General features: G+C 40.3%; 1 protein-coding gene across 2 annotated transcripts in view; it reads left to right on the forward strand.

Moving 5' to 3' along the window:
• The window catches only part of ALDH1A2 (aldehyde dehydrogenase 1 family member A2), a 97,439-nt gene that overhangs the window by 54,021 nt on the left and 22,871 nt on the right, over positions 1-20,547 (forward strand). Inside the window, exons 5-7 of one of the 2 annotated variants that reach the window (XM_007458907.1) lie at positions 1,258-1,319; positions 3,305-3,433; positions 3,560-3,673. In XM_007458907.1, coding sequence (XP_007458969.1) covers positions 1,258-1,319; positions 3,305-3,433; positions 3,560-3,673 — 305 coding nt within the window. The remainder of the gene's footprint in view (positions 1-1,257; positions 1,320-3,304; positions 3,434-3,559; positions 3,674-20,547) is intronic. The other variant, XM_007458908.1, reaches the window with a different exon arrangement.

The raw sequence follows: 20,547 nt of genomic DNA on the forward strand, positions 1-20,547 counted from the left end.
AGGTACCATTATTTATTGAGCCAGTGGAGTAACATTCAGCAGCTTAAAAAATGTGTTAGATTTATATGAAAAAAGTGGGAAAAACCAAAGTATAGAAGACTGTGAATAATATGACCCCATTTGTATTTTTTTTTTTAAAAAGAGAGGGGATAAAAGGATGCTAATGTATGTGGGAAGAAAAAATTCTTTGAAAAGATGTACCAGCAACAGATAGCTGTTAATTCTAGGAAGAATTAGCATCTCCTCCTGTCCCCACTTTCATTCCCATCCCTGATAGTAATGCTCTTCCTGAGTATTAACTGAGGGTCTTCACTTTCCCTAGTGAATGGCTTTTGAGAGAGAAAACAAGTATCAGTGAAGCAGCCAAAGGGTTGGCAACTGAGGGAAAAACAAAGACCCAATATCAGAAATGAAAAGCTTTATGCTAAGGACAACAAGCCATTCTTTGGCTTGTTTAAGTGGCTCAATTAGCCACTTAAAATAATTCAGATAAACATAATGGTACTTTCCTAAAGAAGAATTTGGTTTGGATTTCCTGGGTATTTATTCCAATTTCCCATTGCTCCTATAGGGAAAACAAGGTTATTAAATTGTCCTCATTTCCATGGCTGGTTTGAGGGTGGAGGCTTTGGGTTATTGATGTAATCTTCTTTGAAGTGAACTTTTGCCTTCTTGAAATAGACCTAGACATGCCTGGGTTCCCCCAGTGCCTGGAAGTGTATTTGGACACCAGGATTGAGTTATGAAATAGATCCTACTTTTACACCTCACCTTTTCCAGTTGCCTAGCATTTTAAATTTATCCAATAGCATTTTACTTAGTTTCTTTTTTTTAGTACTTTCAGAAAACTATTTAAAATTTTGAGGTACCTCAGTTTTTAACTCAACTGTTCTATATATAAATATGATTTTAATATTTAATATAATATTTAATATTTTCCAGTTCCCTGGCCCGCCTGCCCCCGTCCCTGCCCCACTCTTCACCCCCAGGACTGCATCTAGTGTCATAAACTTGTCTTTTATTTTGCCTTTGAGGGCCTCTTACCAGCACTCTGTTTGGGTGTCTGGGGACCATATCTGGAGAAACCCTTTGCCAAGTGACAGCTCTTCTACCAGCTTTCGTACACAGTTGAGTAGGAACCATGGAAAAAAAGTTTTCTCAACTTTATTTCTGCTTTTTGCTGCCACCCAAGTTCTCCCTCTGCAGTTTTTCTTCTAGTCTGAACTCTGTGGTAGTGATGGTGCTGGTTTCTTTCAGATGGAGACTATTTTACCTTTACAAGACACGAACCTGTTGGAGTGTGTGGACAGATCATCCCAGTGAGTGTATCTCCTCACGCCTCGTATTTATTTTCATTTGAACCAGTTCTCTTAAAGATACATAAAACATGGACCTCAGCAATGTGTGTTTTCCATTACTGGGGGAAAAAAAAACTGAGTTCATGTTGTTGACATATCTTTAACAGCCTCCCTGCAAATGCTTATTTGAACAGGTTAATAGGGTTTCAGCTTTGTTACCAGGAGTTGAGTTCTCAAGTCATGGAATTCTCATGATTAAAATAAGCAAAGCAAAGTCTAGTGTATTAATAACCTGCCCTTGGTTATGGATGTCCATTCTGCTTATGGAAAATTAATACTTTCTTATATTTGCTTGTTTATTTTTTGGAACTGTGACTCACCATTTTTCCAGGCATATTGTTTTATATGGTCTTTTAATCCCGTTCTTTCCCACTGTTTCTTTTCACAAGAATCTAGATAGAAGACTCTACAGAAGACACAGCAGTACAATTAACGTCACAGTCATAATTGAAACCATCCCGGGCTGTTGTGTGTCTTGTACAGGGACATATATGTAGTGCTTAGTGTTTGGATTGGAACATTAAACATTTTTTTTTTCTCTCTGTCTCATACACAGCCTTGGCACTATACAAAACATCATCGAATCTGCCAACAGAAGATTCTAGCTAATCGTTCTGGCAAGGGTTTCAGGGAAGGCTCAATTTAAATTCTTACAGTATAGACAAGAAGTTTTCTCTTCTCAAAATATAGGAGAACAATTCAAGATAATCTTTGGCTTTGGAAACCAAAGATTTTTGAGAAATATTAATATATTATTTTAGTGGTCCATAAGCTCTAGGTTACTGTGAGATTTATTAGAGAATGAAAAGGGAAGATGAGAGATTTGGTTTAAGTTCTTCTCCTGCTAAACCACCCAGGGAAATCCTACTCAGCTCAGAGCAGGGTTGAGGTCTGTCACCTTAATTGCAGGAACTCAAACCTGCTTTTCCTGCCCTTCCCCAGACTCTTGGAGCTGCAGCTTTCACTGACAGGACATGAGCCGCTTGTCAGCCAGCTCGGCTCAATTACTGCACTCCAAGATTTATATACTGTAGATGGAATTAAAACATCACTGTGTACTCCCAAGTTTATAAACAACTAAGGGGAAAAGAAATTGGGTGTTTGGTGAAGGCAAGACACTTGTATATTTTTGCAAGCTTGCCAGGGCCAGTGAGGATCTTTCAAGGATGGCAGCTGAGATGCTTCAGGCAGAAACACATTGTGGTCAGGGGCTGAAGCCAGGGGACCAGGATTTTTGTTTTCTTTCTTAATGAAATTATCAACGACACCTGATAGTACTGAGGCTCATGCCTGCACTTATAACAATACAAGCTTACTATCCTTTTAAAATCAGTTTAAACCATTTTAGGCTGCAGACTCAGATACTCACATATGTTTTTTAGTCTCCATTAGCTTTTTTTGCAGTGTCAAGGAGACAAACTAAAACTTTTGCATACTCATCAGTAGATGCACTTTATTTTTTGTAATCATTTGTTTTGTGACACATGTAGGTAAAGAAAAAGGTGCTGCCTGGAAATATACACTGACTTCTAGTTCTTCCACACTGAAGAGCTTTCATACCAGTCTGAAATCCTGGTGTAAAAATCACAAATGCAAGAAAAAGGTGTCATACACAAGAACTTACTGGAACCAAAGGCTAATTTTAAAAACATATAAAGTAACACCAATGAAAAAAAAAAACAAAACAAAGACTCCATTTTTACCATGAGATTTCTTTTTGTGGGTGGCTGGAAATAGTAATTTGCTGACCAGAGGGAAAAGGAGAGATTTTCACGGTTAATCCTATTCTGTTCTTAATGAAGTAACTAAAAAATCCAAACATCTATACTCTGGTGGGACAGGATTTATGTTGAGGACGAGTCTGAGACATCTGAGAAGTCACAGCTTGAAAACAAAGTAATGGAGGAATACTTTTCATCTATCAACCTTGAGTTTTTGCCTTTCAGTGGAACTTCCCCCTGCTGATGTTTGCCTGGAAAATTGCTCCAGCTCTGTGCTGTGGCAATACAGTAGTTATTAAACCAGCAGAACAAACACCACTCAGCGCGCTCTACATGGGAGCCCTCATCAAGGAGGTAAGAGAAACTGACTTCAGGAGTGGCTCCCACTCTCCTTACAGTTGGAGCCTACTGGAGCATATCCGATTTAACATGCTTCGTCAGCTTTCACAAGCCACGTTTCCTCCAATTCTGTTTTGTTAGGCTGGCTTTCCACCGGGAGTCATCAATATTTTGCCAGGATACGGGCCAACGGCCGGGGCAGCAATAGCTTCTCACGTTGGCATAGACAAGATTGCGTTCACAGGGTCTACTGAGGTAGGTGCCTGAGAAGCCATAGCTTGAAGAACAGTTCTGCAAATGAGTAGAGGGTTTAAGAGAAAATTGAAAATGTTACCCATAGGCTGAACACCTAAAGAGCAGTGAATACCCAAGGTCTCAAGGAGCAGCATTGGTATCATAGCTAGAAGACTGATGAATGTCAAAGTAAAGGTGTACATTGACTATTTGATGCCACAGATCTCTGAGGTTTTTTTGTATGCCATTTGTGTGAGACCAGCCCCAGAAAGACAAACAAAACCCTATTATATTTTGAAATGAAAGGAACACATATCAGAGGCAAAAACAAACTAACTAACTGTCCCACAAAAGTGTTCCAGAAGCTGGGATTCTGAACACTTTCTTAAATCAAGATCATAAGATAAGAACTGGAGATCTAGGGACTTCCCTGGCGGTCCAGTGGTTAAGACTTCACCTTCCAATGCAGGGGGGTGCGGGTTTGATCCCTGGTTGGGGAGCTGAGATCCCACATGCCTCGCGGACATAAAATAGAAGCAGAATTGTAACAAATTCAATAAAGACGTTAAAAATGGTCCACATCAAAAAAAATCTTAAAAAAAAATAAAAAGAACTGGAGATCTAAATTAATCTCTGGTCTTATTATATCACCAAATCCTGTAGATGCAGTTTGCAGCTTACTATGGCCATGAGCCGTAAGGGGTGATATAGAGTAGAGGTCAGTAAACTTTTTCTGTAAAAGGCCAGATGGCAAATATTGTAGACTTTGCCGGCAATATGGTCTCTGCTGCAACTATTTAACTCCGCCCCTGGAGCACGAAGTAGCCATAGGTAATGTATAAACTGAACAAGGCTACAGGCCAGCACTTCATGTCCTGTACTGGCTTTGCTCTGGGGGAAGTCAGCTCTGCTTGCCTGCCTCTTGGCTCAAGCACTACTGAGCCACACAGCTTTCACGAGTTATCAGCCCTTCTGGTCACATGGGGCCGGAAGACACTCTATAGTGGGTGGTGCCGTGATTCAGCTCCTTGTCTGGGCAGGGCAAACTGGGCTGTAGGGCTAGCAAAAGTTCTTATTTGAGTAGCTGAATCAGGCAGATCTGCAACCCTCTGTGTTCCCTGATCAGAGTGTGCCCCCAGTTTGGTTCTGCAGATGAGCAAAGCCACTGGTTGGCATTACTGCTTGGTCACCGCAGGTAGGAATTCAGTCTGCCAAGATTTGTGTGCTGCAGGCCCTTACCCCCTTCACTGTCACAGTCACGTTCCCAGTGCTTGAGCTCCGCAGAGTCCCCTGCAATCCCTGTGGTACGAGATCAGAGTAGTGGCTCCCACAGATTAACTCACAATTCTGGCTTCTCTTTTCCCACTGGAGGAACCAGAGGGTCAAGAGAGATCTCTCCACATGGTGCTGCAGTGGCCTGGGGGGAGGGGCAATGCGGTCACAGTGTAGGCTGCTTTTCATAACCCTTCTAATGGAGTCTGTCTGGGTCTCTATGGTGCAGGGGAGCGCTTCAAGCTTAACCTTGTGTTCTAGGATTCTCTCAGTGATGTCTTGTTATTTTTAATAGTTGTTAGTTATGCTTCTCGTGAAGGGAAGCAAAGTCTGGAACAACCTATGTTGCCATCTCTGTAACATCAGTCCTCAGTATTTTCACTAGTACCAGGTTGCTTTAATTATTAGGTTTTAAAAGATGTGTTGTAATATGGTAGCTAAGATGCCCTCTTATTTGGTTTTTCAGAACCCTTTGGCTATTCTTTCCCATTCTTTCAGATAAAATATCAAATTACTTTTCCAAGTATCTTACCTTCCTCTACAAAACTCTCATTGGAATTTTGATTGGTGTCATATTACCTATCTATATTAAATTGAGGGATAAGTGCTCTCTCTAGAAGATTGACTTCTCATCTAGAAACATAATATAAATCTCTTCATTTATTTGTCCTATAATGTTCATCACTGATATCATCATTTACGTGTTAGGCTTTTCTTGATAAATTAATTTCTGGGGATTTAACTTTTTGTTCCAAGGATATTTCAGTTTAAAAACTGAGCACGTTTTTTTTTAAGTCGCAGTATCGTGTATTGGAAAGTTGTATTGAAATGATGACTTAATCTTTCAGGCCAGACAAGAAGTGACATAGTGAATCATTAAGAACATAAGTGCTTGTTTCCAAGTTGCCTGGGTTTGAATCTCTGTTTTGCCATTTTAAAAGATTTTTAAACTTTTAAAAAGACTTTATTGAAGTATAATTTACACACAGTAAAATGCACCCATTTAAGTACCAAATGTACACAGTCATGTAACCATCACCCAAATTAAGATATAGAATATTTCCATACCCTAAAAAGATTTGTCATACCTTTGGCCCCAGGCAACCACTGACCCTTTTTATTAATTTTTCTTATTCTATTAGTTCATACAAATGGACCGATACAATATGTACTCTACTGTGCCTGATTTTTTTTGGTGAGGGGGTTGTTGTTCAGTATTTAACGAATTATTGATATGATTGGGTTTGAATCTCCCATTTTGATTTTATTTTCTACTTGTCCCATTTGCTTTTTGTTCTTTTTCTCCTCTTTTTCTGCCTTATTTTGGATGAATTTAGTACTCCATTTTATCTTTTATTTTGGATTATTAGCTAAGCCTCTTTTTTTATATAAATTTATTTATTTTATTTATTTTTATTTTGGGCTGTGTTGTTGTGTCTTCGTTGCTGTGTGCAGGCTTTTCTCTAGTTGCGGTGAGCGGGTGCCACTCTGTTGTGGTGCGCAGGCTTCTCATTGCAGGGCTTCTCTTGTTGCGGAACACGGGCTCTAGGCGTGTGGGCCTCAGTAGTTGTGGCATGCGGGCTCAGTAGTTGTGGCTCACGGGCTCCAGAGCACAGGCTCAGCAGTTGTGGTGCATGGGCTCACTAGTTATGGCTCGTGGGCTCTAGAGTGCAGGCTCAGTAGTTGTGGCTCACAGGCTTAGTTGCTCCGCGGCATGTGGGATCTCCCCGGACCAGGGCTCGAACCTGTGTCCCCTGCATTGGCAGGCGGATTCCCAACCGCTGCGCCACCAGGGGTGCCCCAGCTAAGCCTCTTTTTAAAGTGCTTGCTTTAGCAATTACAACATGCACCTTAATCACAGTCTATTATTTAGAAGTATTATGTTACTTCATATATAATGTAATAACAGTACAACAGAATTCTTCTATTTCTCATCCCATCCTTCATGCTACTGTTGTTCTATAATTCACTACTGATGTATGTTATATAGCCCATAGTACATTGCTACACTTTTTTTTTTTTTTTTTTTTTTTTTTTTTGCGGTATGCGGGCCTCTCACTGTTGTGGCCTCTCCCGTTGCGGAGCACAGGCTCCGGACGCGCAGGCTCAGCGGCCATGGCTCACGGGCCCAGCCGCTCCACAGCATGTGGGATCTTCCCGGACCGGGACACGAACCCGCGTCCCCTGCATCGGCAGGCGGACTCTCAACCACTGCGCCACCAGGGAAGCCCCATTGCTACACTTTTTGTTTTAAAAATTCAACTGTCTTTTCAAAAAAGTTTTTAAATGAGAAAACAGAATTATTTTACATTTACTCACATACTTGCCTTTTCTGACCCTCTTCTTTTTTGTGTGTGTTTTGTTTTTCTTTGGTCCATGTTTCTTTCTGATATCATTTTCCTTCTATATAAAGATCTTTCTTTAACATTTCTTATAGTGCCGGTCCGTTAGTGAAAAATTCTCTCAGCTTCTGTTTGTCTGAAAATGTCTTTATTTTGTTTTCATTTTTTATGACTTTTTCCTGAATATAAAATTCTGATTCAACAGTTTTTATTTTATTTTATTTTACTTTCAACACTTGAAATATGTCATTCTGTTTTTTTATGACTTGCTCTGTTTCTGATAAGAAGTTAGCAGTCATTCTTATCTTTGTTTTACTGTATATAATTTTTTTTCTCTGGGGGCTTTAAAAATGTTTTCTTTTTACTGATTTTCAACAATTTGATTATGATGTGCTTCTGTGTAGTTTTCTTTGTTTTTCTTCCCATTTGAGGTTCATTGGAAATTCTTGGATCTATGAGTTTATATTTTCACCAAATTTGGAAAACTTTGGCAGTTATTTTTCAAATATATATGCTTTTTTCATGTCTGTTAATTTTTGAAAGGATGCTGAACACTGTGACCATTACCTTATTGAACACGTGGATTTTGTTTTCTTTCTTTAAAGAGTGCTGGACTTCCTTCTATAAAGTGGTTAAGTCACTTGAAGTACAGCTTGACCCTTTTGACACTTAATTTTAAGCTTTGTTAAGTACTAGCTTATCTTTTACTAAGATACTAAACTTTATTAAGATTACTAAGTTGGGATCCTTCTGGAGTTTCTACTGAATGTTCTCAGTGTTCAGCTAGGTCTTTCCACTCTGGCTAGTCAGAACTCAAATGTCCCCAACTCTGTATGAGCTCTGGGGATTATTCAGCATACAAATTACCTGGTCTTTGTTCTTTATCCAGTCTTGTGGAGTTTCACCATATGTATACCCAGTTTAGCCCTCAGCCAGAGACTTGATGGGACCCCCATAAGGTTTTTTGACTGCATTGTCTCCCTCTGGTACTAAGCCCCTCACATTTTAACCACCTTATTCTCTCTAAACTCTGATCTATTTCATCAGTTCAGTGAGACCACCGTGTTCTACTTTGGTCTCCCCATCCCATGCTGCAATCTAGAAAGTCTTTTGGCAGAAAGGTCTTCCCTTGTTTGTTTCTTTTATCTCTAGAATCACAGTCCCATACTGCCTGATATCTCATTTAAAGAAAGCAATTTCTTGTACCTTTCTAGTTTACCATGAGAGGGCAAGTCCAGTGACAGTTTCTGACAAACAGACTTCCAGTTATTCCTACAGCCAAAATGGGTTTATTCAGAATCAGCAAAGAATTGCAGTTTGGGGTCTGCAGCCATGGCAAACCACATGCAAGTCCTTCCACAGCGAGGAGAGGACTCTTAAGGAAGGGAAAAGGAAATTCGAGGGCTATAGTAAACAGAGTCCACTGGAGAAATTGACAGTTTGAAGTATAGTGGCTTTTCATTGGCTGAGGTTGTGACAGTCTCCTCTAATTGGATGAGCTCTTGCCAGGCAAGAAGAGGAAGTCTTTCTTTTTCCTGTTAGGCTCTGCTCTTGTCATAGGTGTTAGAGCTTCCCTTTCTGGTCTCCCAACTCTATCTTAATTGAGGTTTCTGTTTATTAATTTTTACACCTCCCCCTTTTGATCAAGAGCTTTCTCTGAAAGCATTGCTGATCAAGAGTCCAGTTTTCTGGTTTCAGCAGCTTTTTGTCTCTCAGTGCCCGGAAGGGCCTTGGGGGTAGTTTCCCATGTCAGAGGGAAAGTACACGGATTGAAAACCTATTGAGGTCACATTCTAGTAACAAGGAGGGATAGGAGGGAGAACTCTCAGGCACTTTTTGTGTAAACTCCATGTGTTATCAAGATCGTAGACATAGGAGATCTTCTGAAGTGTTATGTCATCATTAAAGGTGTGGCAGGCAAGCTTCCAACAGGACTGGTCCAGATTATCTTGAGAAAGCTATCTCATCAGGTGTTGTCTGCTTCGATTCTAGAAAATTTTTACTTTCAGGTCCCCAGATGATGTGCAGGTCCAGTCAGGGTTTGGTGCTTTCTTTTAGTGTATCACGTGAATCCAAAAGTCTATATTCCCTGGAGTTCAGTGGCACAAGCGTTGGTTAGCAGTACCAGGTAGGGGATCTTTCCAGCAAGGTTGGAGAAAGTCTTTCTGGAGCTCTTTTCCAATAGACAAAATCTCCAGAGTGTAAGATGTGATGCTGAACGTCTTTGTCTCCCAAGAGCACTCTGTAAAAAAGATTGCTCTAACAAAACATGGTTATTTTTAATAGAAACAATTAGGCCTTTGCAATATTGCAGTATCTCTCTTATCAGTGAGTCAAAAGGGGCAGGAGCCAAGTCCATTGGGTATTCTATGACTGTTTCAAAGTATGAGAGTTTATGAGTTCCAAAAGCGATGGATCTAAGATTTAGAAGGACCTATGGCAATGCTTTTGGCCTAGGTGTTTTTAGGGACTCTACAAATTTGCCATTTGAGTCTTAATAATATCATTAGTGCATTTGACTAAACTGGAGGGTTAACAGTGGTACACATGGTGAAAGCATTGTAAAACTGGCCAAACAGTGCACAGTTGTCAAAGTACTGACTAGTAAGATGAGTTCCTTGATCACTATGAAGTTCAAGAGGAGTTACCCAGGTAGGAATAATCTTTTTCAAAGGGACTTTAGCCACAGAAGAGGCAGTAGCCTGTCCGCAAGAGATGCCTTCAGCCCAGGGTGAAAACAGACAGACCAGGACTAAAACATATTTATATTCATGAGACAGAGGAAGTTGTATGAAATGCTTTTTCCAGACCTCAAATGGTTATTAGGCAGTTTGAAATGTCCGGGAGCAGTGCAAACAGGCTTCTCTGGGTTATATTTCAGACGAGTGGGATAAGTGAGGTAGGAACTTCTTGCAGTCTTCTTAATGTTTCTTCACCAATATTGATTCATGAATGCTATCATTATGTCAGTAGACCAATGGTTTAATGTATGTACAGTGGTTAGGATTGGGAATTCTAGAATCACTGCTAGGACTGAGTTGTTATTTGGTCCAAACCAGAGCTTTCTCTTTTTGTCAAACCAAGAATTGTTGAACTTCCAGTCTTGTTTTTCCTTCTCTGAGGCCAATTGTGTTCGGCTTCTCTAACCAGTTTTTCTAAGTTATAATTTGGGGAAATATCTCTTTGGACCATGCCAGAGGTTTGGCTGTTGTTGGTTCCTTTAAGGACAGCATTCCTTGTGGAAATGTCAACAAGGTGATTTCTTTTAGCTTCCAGAAAGTCAACTTTGGAATCTTAATAATAGCTAAAGCAGCAGATAAAAGTATTGCATCTAGCAATTCCTGCATATAAGGGCCATTTTAAATTTTATTTCCACTACAAGTAAGGAAGCCATATTGCTTCCACAACATTCCAAAAGTATGAGCTACTCTGAAAGCACATCTACTATCAGTGGCACTTTTGTCCTTGGCTGAAGTACAAGCCTGTGTAAGAGCACATAATTCAGCCTGTTCCGCCAAAGTAGCCATAAGTAAAGATGCTGCTTCAACAACATTAAAAGGAGTTGTAATAGCATGTCCAGCACAGTATTTGTCATTGTCACTTTTTAAATAGAAACCATCAGTGAACCATGAGAAATCAGTGTTACCCAAAGCATTCTCCTGCAGATCATCTCAAGGAGTCGCGAGGTGATCTATCAGCGTTAAGCAGTCATGAGGGACTTCATCAGTGACAGAGGGGAGAAGAGAAGCAGGGTTACCGTCACTCTGTAAAAGAGTGATGTGAGGAGCAGTTAACAGAAAGACTTCAGAGGATGTGAGGCAGCTGACTGAGAATTGTTGAATATGATGAGAATTCAGGTGAGCTTTTACTGCATGAGGTACAAAAATGGTTAAAGGGGATCCCATAATAGTTTTCTTGGTGGCCTTCACCAAAAGGGCAGTGGCAGTAATGAATTTTTCTCCTGTTTTGGGTGAAAGAAATTCTGGCATGATACTCCCCTAAGAAGTCTTAGCTCAAAATGGATAGGGGTGGAGGAACTAAGGAGAAAAGAGTATGTATTTCTCAAAGGGTCTAAACAAAAGGGTATAAGTTCAAAGACAGGAACCTCTTGTGGTTCACTAGAGATCCCTGATATTTGAACTGTTTAGTACTCCGAGGCAGGGGCTGCTTTGTAGTAGCAGAGTTGAGCACTGGGTGTGTCGGCTTTTGGTGTCAGTTAGGACTGGAGGAGATTCAGCCCCAGTCTGGAAAAACATTTCCCTAAGATGATTAAGAGGGAGGATTGGGAAGATCCCCTGTAGTTCCTCAGAGCCACTTCCTTGAGGACTGGGAGAGCAATGGAAAAACTGGTTAGAGGCCTGAAGGTGCTGGAAGTGCTCGAATTTATAACAATCTCTTTTCCAGTGTCCTGGCTGTTTTGCAAAGACAGCAGAAACTAGGAGGGTTTTGGTTTCATTTAGGGACCTTCATTTGCTGGAGTTGAAGATTATGAATTTCGTTCATCTTCCTTTTAGGTGACTGCTCTAGAGTGTGAGAGAGCTGGTTTACCAGATGACCTAAATCTGAAGTGGACATAGTTCCACATTCCATCCTGGTCCTTTTTACCAGAAGGGAAAGGTCCCGGTTCAGCCTATTGATAAACATAAAATTAAAGGCTCCCCAGGTGGGATCAACATTTGAAGGAAGACCAGAATTTTCCTTAACAATCTGAAGTTAATTATAATAGTCATGAACAGATTCATCAGATTTGCGTGCAAGCTTGAATTTTGTCCCAGTCAACAGGCTTTGGAAAAGTCCTAGGAATTGCTTGATGAAGTTGTCTAGCAGTTGCCTGAGCCTGATCACAGAACTTAGCGGACTGGTCTCTAGCTTTAATTCTAGAGACCTTTCAGGATTTTCCCAATTAGCAGCTTTCATCCAATGCTGGGCCTAGCCTTCACCAGCAAGCATATGAACTAGCAGATATGAATCAGAGAAACCAGGTTGATAAGTTTTGTTTTGTGTATCCCTTAACTACTTATTGTGGATATAGATGATTTTACTACTTTTGTCTTTTAATTTTCCTACTAGCTTTATAAGTGGTTGATCTGCTCTCTTTATCGTGTATTTGCCTTTACCAATGAGGTTTTTCCCTCTCATAATTTTCATATTTCTAATTGTGGCCTTTTCTCTTCTGCTTAGAGAAGTCCCGTTAACATTTCTTATAAAGCCTGTCTCGTGCCACTGAACACTTCTAGCTTTTACTTGTCGGTAAGACTCTTGATCTCCCCTCCAGCTGTGAATGATAGTCTAGCTGGGTATGCTTGGTTGGTTTTTTCCTTTCATCATTTTAAACATATCCTGCCACTCCCTTCTGGCCTGCAGAGTTTGTGCTGAAAAGTCAGCTCACAGTCTTACGGGAGTTCCCTTGTATATAACTAGTTGTTTTTCCTTTGCTGTTTTTAATATTCTCTCTTTATCTTCAATTTTTATCATTTTAATTACAATGTGCCTTGGTATGTTCCTCTTTCCATCAATCCTGTATGGGACTCTCTGTGCTTCCTGTCCCAGGTTAGGGGAGTTTTCAGCTATTATGTCTTCAAATATGTTCTCTGCCCCTTTCTCTCTTTATTTTTCTGGGACCACCAGCACATTTGATGTTGTCCCAGAGGTCTCTTAAACTGTCCTTATTTTTAAAAAGTCTTTTTTCTTTTTTTGCTTGGGTGATATCCCCTCCTCTGTCTTCTAGTTCACTGATCTGTTCCTCTGTATCATACAATCTACTGTTGATGCCTTCCAGTGTATTTTTTATTTCGGTTATTGTATTCTTCAGCTCTGTTTGTTTCTTCTTTATATTTTCTAACTCTTTGTCAAAATTCTCATTGTGTTCATCTATTCTTCTTCTGAGTTCTTTGAGCACCTTTATGATTATTACCTTGAACTCCTTATTGGGTAGATTGCTTACCTCCAGTTCACTTAGTTCTTCTGGTGTTTTATCTTGTTCTTTCATTTGGAACATATTCCTTTGTCACCTCATTTTGCCTAATTTCCTATTTTTATTTCTATGTATTTGGTATGTTGGTTATGTTTCCTGATCTTGGCAAAGTGGCCTCGTGTAGGAGACATCCTATGGGACCCAGCAGCACATTCCCCTTTGTTCAGCAGAGCTACCTGCTCTAGAGGGCCTTTTGTGTGGGCTTTGTGGGCCCTTCTCTTGTGGCGAGCTGACTACTGCTAGCCTACTTGTAGGCATGGCTGGCCCCTGGCCTGGTTGGTTGACAGGCTCTGCCTGATGTGGAGGCTGCTGGCTGCTGGTGGGCAGGGTCAGGTCCTGGCACAACTGGCTACACAGGGCCTGGGAGTTCTGGTCCTGGTGCTGGCCCATTGGTGGGCAGGACTGGGTCACAGGGCACCTTGCTGCAGAGCTTCAGAGGTTCTGGGGCTAGTGCTGGACCACTGGTGGGCAGAGCTGGGTCCCAGAGGAGGGGGTTGCAGGTTGCAGGGACAGGAGTCTTGGAGCTAGTGTCAGCCTGCTGGTGAGTGGTCTGGGTCCTGACCAGTGCTGGGTGTGGCTGGGCCCAAGGGATCCCAGGGCTGGTACCCACCCACTGGTGAGTGAGGCTGGGTCCTGGGGCTAGTGCCCGCCCACTGGTGGATTGGGCCAGTCCCGACAGCTGGCTGCAAGGTCCTGGGGGCCTGGGGCTAGTGCTGGCCCACAGGTGGGTATAGCAGGGTCCTGGGCCCTCTGGTGGCTGGGGCCAGTTCCAGGGCATCTTGGGGCTCAGGGTGTCCTATGGCAGCAGCCCTGCTAGTAGGTGGGGCTGTGAACCTGCACCACTGTGTGCTAGGACTGGGGTGTCCCAGGACTGGTGGTTACTGGTTGGTGGGCAGGGCCAGGTCTTGGTGCTAATAAGCTAGAGGGTGAATTCCAAAATGGCACTTGCCAATAGCAGTGCCCTCGTGGTAGAATGAGCTCCCTAAAATGGTTGCTGCCAGCATTGGTGTCCCCAGGGTGAGCCCCAGTTGCCCCCTTCCTCTCTGGTAGGCTCTCTAAGATCAGCAGGTGGGTATGACCCAGGCTCCTTTCAAATTACTGCTGCTGCCTTTGGTCTCAGAACATGTGTTGTGTGTGCCCTTTAAGAGTGGAGTCTCTGTTTCCCACAGCTCTTTGGGTCTCCTGAAAGTAAGCTCTGTTAATGTTTGGAAGCATCAAATTACCAATTGAAATAGGTGTTCCATTCAGTTTGGGAAATTTTAGAGCTGTGTTAAGTTTGAGGATTTCAAAAGTTTCCTATAATCACCATTGATATTCTAAATTGCCTTTGGTTAGGTAGGTTTCAGGTAGGTCACCGATTCTCATAGTTTATCATTGTCTCAAATTGAATATGTTATACTCAATGAGGTTACAAATTTATATACTTCTGTTGATACAACTAAAGTCTTACGAATACACCCCTAACGATGTTTGGATTTAAAAGTCATTGGTTTCTTCAGTGTAGAATATTTTTAAAGTATTTTAATCCTATAAATGACTAATTTCTAATCTTTAAAAAAATTATTTTAATTTTATTTATTATACAAATGGTAACATTTCTATGCAAGATTTACCTATAAAACACTAATTTCTAATCTTTTGGGGTGAGATAATTTGCTTATCAGTTTAGTGGTGATTTTTTAGCTTTAATTTTTGAAGATTACAGTTTCTGGTCAAACATACCGATTTTGGGGTGGTGGTGGTTTGCATTCTCTTTGGAGTCTATCCTTTAGTCATTCTTCTCACTACCCCGTGTAGCATCTGAAGTGTGGTCAGCATGAATTATAAGTATTTGTTAGGTACACGAAGGAGGAAAGACTGAATTTGAGAAAATAAAAGCTTAATCTCAGAGCTACAAGGTGGTATATCAGTGGAACACTTTCTTCAAAATGTCACTAATAGCTTAGGGTTTAATATTTTTTACTTTGTAGCTATATAATTATGGACCACTTAATTCTGTACAAAATTTGCTTAATAGTAAGCACACATTTCTCAGGGTTGTGAGAATTAAATGCACAATGAGTTTTGTAAGTTGTAAGCAACAAGCAAATGTTAGTTTGTAATATGTCATTAGCATTCTAAAAAATGAGAGAGCTCTGTGCGTTGGATGGTCTGTCAAGGCTTCAAGAGAAAGAGGGATTTGATACAGGTTTTGTAAAAAGATATGGGTAAGTAGAGTGAACAGAGAAGAAGTAGAATTAGTCAACAACTAGAGGCTGGAGTGTACAGAAAGTCTTAGTGGAGTAGAATAGGGGTAGGGAAGGGGTTGGGGAGAAAGGTTGGGAGGCAGATGAACTAGAAAGTAATATTCTGCAAATCAAGCCATTGAAAATAATTCTCAGTTTAAAAATTGAGGCCAGAGAGTAGAAGACCTTTCAGACAAAGACATCACGTGGAAACTATACATCAGTATCCTTTATGAATATAGGTGCAAGAATCCTCAACAAAATACTAGCAAACAGAAATCAGCAACTTAAAGGATTATATACCATGTCCAAGTGGGATTTATCCCAGGAATGGGAGGTTAGTTTAATATCCAAAAAATCAGTCAATGTAATATTCCATATGGATAGAATAAAGGACAAAACCACACCATCATCTCCATAGACATGGAAAAAAGCATTTGACAAAATCAAACACCACACAGAAACATACAGAAATATTATTCCTAATTCCCCAAAAGTGGAAACAATCAAAGTAGCCATCAGATGATGAGTTGATAAGCAAAATGTGGGTGTATCCATATCCATACAGTGGAATATTATTCAGTCACAGAAAAGAAGGAGGTACCAATATAGGCTGACATGGGTGAAACTTAAAAACATGCTAAATGAAAGAAGCTAGTCACAAAAGGCCACATGTCGTGTGATCCTATTTCTATGAAGTCTCAAGGATAGGCAGATCTATAGACAGAAAGTAGATTAGTAGTTTCCAGGGGCAGGAAAAAGGGGAGAATGGGGAATGACTACTAATAGATACGAAATGTTCTGGAATTAGATACTAGTAATCATTGAGATGATTGCACAATTGTCTGAATATACTAAAATTGAATTTTAAAGTTCAAAAGGTAGATTTTATGGTATATGAATTGTATCTCAATAAAGCTGTTAAAAATGGATGTTTTAAAAGAAGTATTTAAGGCTTAAAATTGTGGATATTAATAGCCAACATCGATTGAGCACTTACTGTATGCCAGGTACCTGCTAAGTGCTTTGCATATATCATCTCACTACATCTTTACAGTAGCTCTAGGAGATACACAGTTGAGCAAGTGTGGCTAGGAGTGGTTAAATTACCTGCCCGTAGTCACGTGCTAGTAAGTTGCGGGTCTGAGAATCATACCCAGAGCTTATACTTCAAATGACAGTGCTGTGCTGCTAAGGGGCTGCACTCGGTACCATAGAAGGAGGGAGCCATTAAAATCAGGAACGACATATCAAAGGGGATACTTAGGAAGGATAATATCAGTGGAACATATTCTGTTCAAAGCATGGTCAAACGTATGTAATTCTGAAAGGTCATAGACACTATTCTAGCTCAACTTTTTTTCCTTTTTTCTAAAATTTACTTTAAAATCACATCTTTAGCCTTTTTAAATCTTATTCGATACATTATAGGGCTTCCAGTGGACGATCTTTGGCATAGAACTTACAGGTTTGTTTTTTTTTTACTCTTTTTTTTTTTAACATCTTTATTGGGGTACAGTTGCTCTACAATGGTGTGTTAGTTTCCGCTTCACAACAAAGTGAATCAGTTATACATATACATATGTCCCCATATCTCTTCCCTCCTGCATCTCCCTCCCTCCCACCCTCCCCACCCCACCCCTCCAGGCAGTCACAAAGCACCCAGCTGATATCCCTGTGCTATGCGGCTGCTTCCCACTAGCTATCTACCTTAAGTTTGGTAGTGTATATATGTCCATGCCTCTCTCTCGCTTCGTCACAGCTTACCCTTCCCCCTCCCCATATCCTCAAGTCCATTCTCCAATAGGTCTGTGTCTTTATTCCTGTCTTACCCCTAGGTTCTTCATGACATTTTTTTTTCCTTAGATTCCATATATATATGTTAGCATACGGTATTTGTCTCTCTCTTTCCGACTTACTTCACTCTGTATGACAGATTCTGGTTCCATCCACCTCATTACAAATAGCTCAATTTCGTTTCTTTTTATGGCTGAGTAATATTCCATTGTATATATGTGCCACATCTTCTTTATCCGTTCATCCGACGATGGACACTTAGGTTGTTTCCATCTCCTGGCTATTGTGAATAGAGCTGCAATGAACATTTTGGTACATGACTCTTTTTGAATTATGGTTTTCTCCAGGTATATGCCCAGTAGTGGGATTGCTGGGTCATATGGTAGTAGAACTTACAGTTTTAAACCTAAGCTGTCTTGTCCACTCCGCAGATATTTATTGAGCACTTACTAAATATCAGGTAGAATGTTAGACCTTAGAGAAATTGTGCAATTCAGTCTAACCCAGTGATAGTCTGCGAATATGTAACTAGTGTAGTGTGGTGTGTATGGGAGCATGGAGAAAGAGAAGAATAATTCTGCACCATTTCTCTTAATACTTACTTATTGAAGATGCCTTCTAAGACCAAGGCTAGAACTAAAATTCTTTTACTCACCATGGTTTTCAAATGTATCTGTCTCTGTGCATTAAGGAGAAATATAATTTATTCAAGATGCTTAAATTCAAACGAAAAGCTATTGCATTCAAAAGTAACACCATTTAAGAAAAAGATAATTCTACATCTTAATTCCACAGTTTTTAATACTCACAACTGTGGAAAATATAGGTCTATCTTCCTTTTCTCTTTGGAGAAAATGAAATTATGGTGCTACGGTTTGGGAGCCAAAGTACGAAAAGGACTTGTGGGAAAGGAACCCCAGCTGTGGGGACCCTTGTGAGTAATGTGTTGCTTGATATTGGCGAATAATCATCAAACACTGGTATCATTCAATTCTCAGAATCATTTCCCATGCCTGATAGTCCAGCACTTTCAAAAGGCTTGATACATATTTTGCTGGAATGTAAAATGGGACGTTAGGTTTCACTGTTGCCTCTCAATAGCAAATGCAGTTTTTGTTTTTTGCATTTTAGTCAGCTCTGCTTTTAGCAGGCATTTTAACTCCAGAGCTGTAGATTTTATACTAATTCAGTATATCCTTAAAATCTCTTCTAAAGTGAAAAGCCTAATAGAGATGGGGGAAAAAATAGCCCTATGAATCTAAATCACAACAGATGGGACTTGTTGAGGAGTTAGTGGGTGTCTGATTTCCTCGTGCCCCAAACACTTGGTAGAGTGATCTAGTGCTGGACACCAGATGTTCAGTCAGTGACTGCTAAACACATAATTCCAGTGTTCTAGTGGAAGTATTTTTATATTTAAGGGACACAAAAGTGTGCAAAAGCTAGGAAAAATATTTGGCTTTCCCGTATACCCATTTTCCATAAATCATCTTTCCAATGCTCAGATTATATTACTCTCATCTACATTCAGGCCAAGTTAATTTCCGTCTACAAAACTATCCAGTGGTTTATGATAAGCAAAGGTAATAACTGAGCTGAAGGGTTAATAATCAATCTGATCCATCTCACGATCAACAAAGACCTCCTCACGGAATTTTATATTAGGGAGTTTAGAGCTTTAATGTAGTTCACCTTGAGTTTATTTCTTTCAATCCTTTATTTAGAGTCTCTTAAAGAAAAATAAAGTACTCCTCATGGCTTTGCTAAAATGAAAGCTTGAAAGAATGCTGCATCACACTACCTCTAAAAAAACTAGAGGAAAGTAGTTTTTCAGTAAGAAATGCCAAACATAGTCTTCAAATCATACTAAAAGCAATCAAGATTAAATATCAGATCTATATGAGAAAACTAGACATAATTTAAACCTCTCTCATGGTAGTGTGCATTTGTTCACAGTACATGTTCATATGTAATCTTTCCCACCCTCAGATTCCGTCTGTAGATAAGGGATGACTGTACCTGACTCATCGAGTGTGAGGAGGGAGTCAGCTAGTGTATCTGAAGTATTCAGCACAGGGCCTGGCCCTTAGCAAAGTGTCAATAAATAGTAGCTGTTACTGTTTTCTATTTATTGTTAAATGAAATTTGTGTAACAATGTAGTCTTGGGAAAATGTGGTGTAATATAGAAGGGGGCTGGGTTCAACCAAGCTTGGATCAAATCCCAGCTCTCTTTGGCATATTATTTAGTCTTTCTGATCTCTCATTTCTTCATCTATTAAGAGGGTTTATGAAGAACTGCTTACATGTTTACTTGTGGATTAATGGAGATAGTGTATTTGAAAGTTCCAGTCCTATTGCTGTCACATTGTAAGAATTCAGTGAATATTAGTTGAATCTGATTGATTCTAGTTGAATCTATTTGCAAAGGATATGTCTGTCGAAAACTAATTCCTGCTTTCCTCTAGAAATTTTACTTTCCTTTTGTTTTATGACGTTTATAAATATTTTACAAATATTTTTGTCTTCTAATGTTTATTTTTTGTTTTGTTTTGCTGTTCTATTTCACTTTTTTGGAAGATTGCCTGGTTGCTTGCTTGAATAAACTGATTTTTAATTTTTTTTTTTTTTGGCTGCATTGGGTCTTCATTGTTGTGCATGGGCTTTCTCTGGTTGTGGTGAGTGGGGCTGCTCTTCCTTGCGGTGCATGGGCTTCTCATTGTGGTGGCCTCTCGTTGTGGAGCATGGGCTCTAGGTGCATGGGCTTCAGTAGTTGCGGCACGTGGGCCCTAGGGCACGTGGGCTTCAGTAGTTGCAGCACACGGGCTCAGTAGTTGTGGCTTGCGGGCTCTAGAGCACAGGCTCAGTAGTGTGGCTCACGGGCTGAGTTGCTCTGCGACATGGGGGATCTTCCCGGACCAGGGATTGAACCCGTGTCCCCTGTATTGGCAGGTGGATTCTTAACCACTGCAATGCCAGGGAAGTCCCCACAGTTCTGTGACTCTGCACATGTCATTTCTTCTGACAAGAATGACCACCCTTCCCTTGTCTACCCAATGAGATCTTAGCTCAACGATTTTGTTCTATCTGTGCAGATAACTGAGAACTGGTCAATTTCTATAATGAGTATGATGCTTTATTCTTATTTAGATTGATAATCTCAAAATTTACCACCCTTTTACTTCCAATAATTTCTTTTATTGGCTTCTAATCTGTTCTTTGTTTTCACCACCTTTTGCTTTCCCTTAAGTTTAGTTTTTTTTTCCTCTTCACTTGTTCTCTTTCCC

The sequence above is a fragment of the Lipotes vexillifer genome, unplaced genomic scaffold (assembly GCF_000442215.2).
Source record: "Lipotes vexillifer unplaced genomic scaffold, Lipotes_vexillifer_v1.1 scaffold102, whole genome shotgun sequence".
Taxonomy (NCBI): domain Eukaryota; kingdom Metazoa; phylum Chordata; class Mammalia; order Artiodactyla; family Lipotidae; genus Lipotes; species Lipotes vexillifer.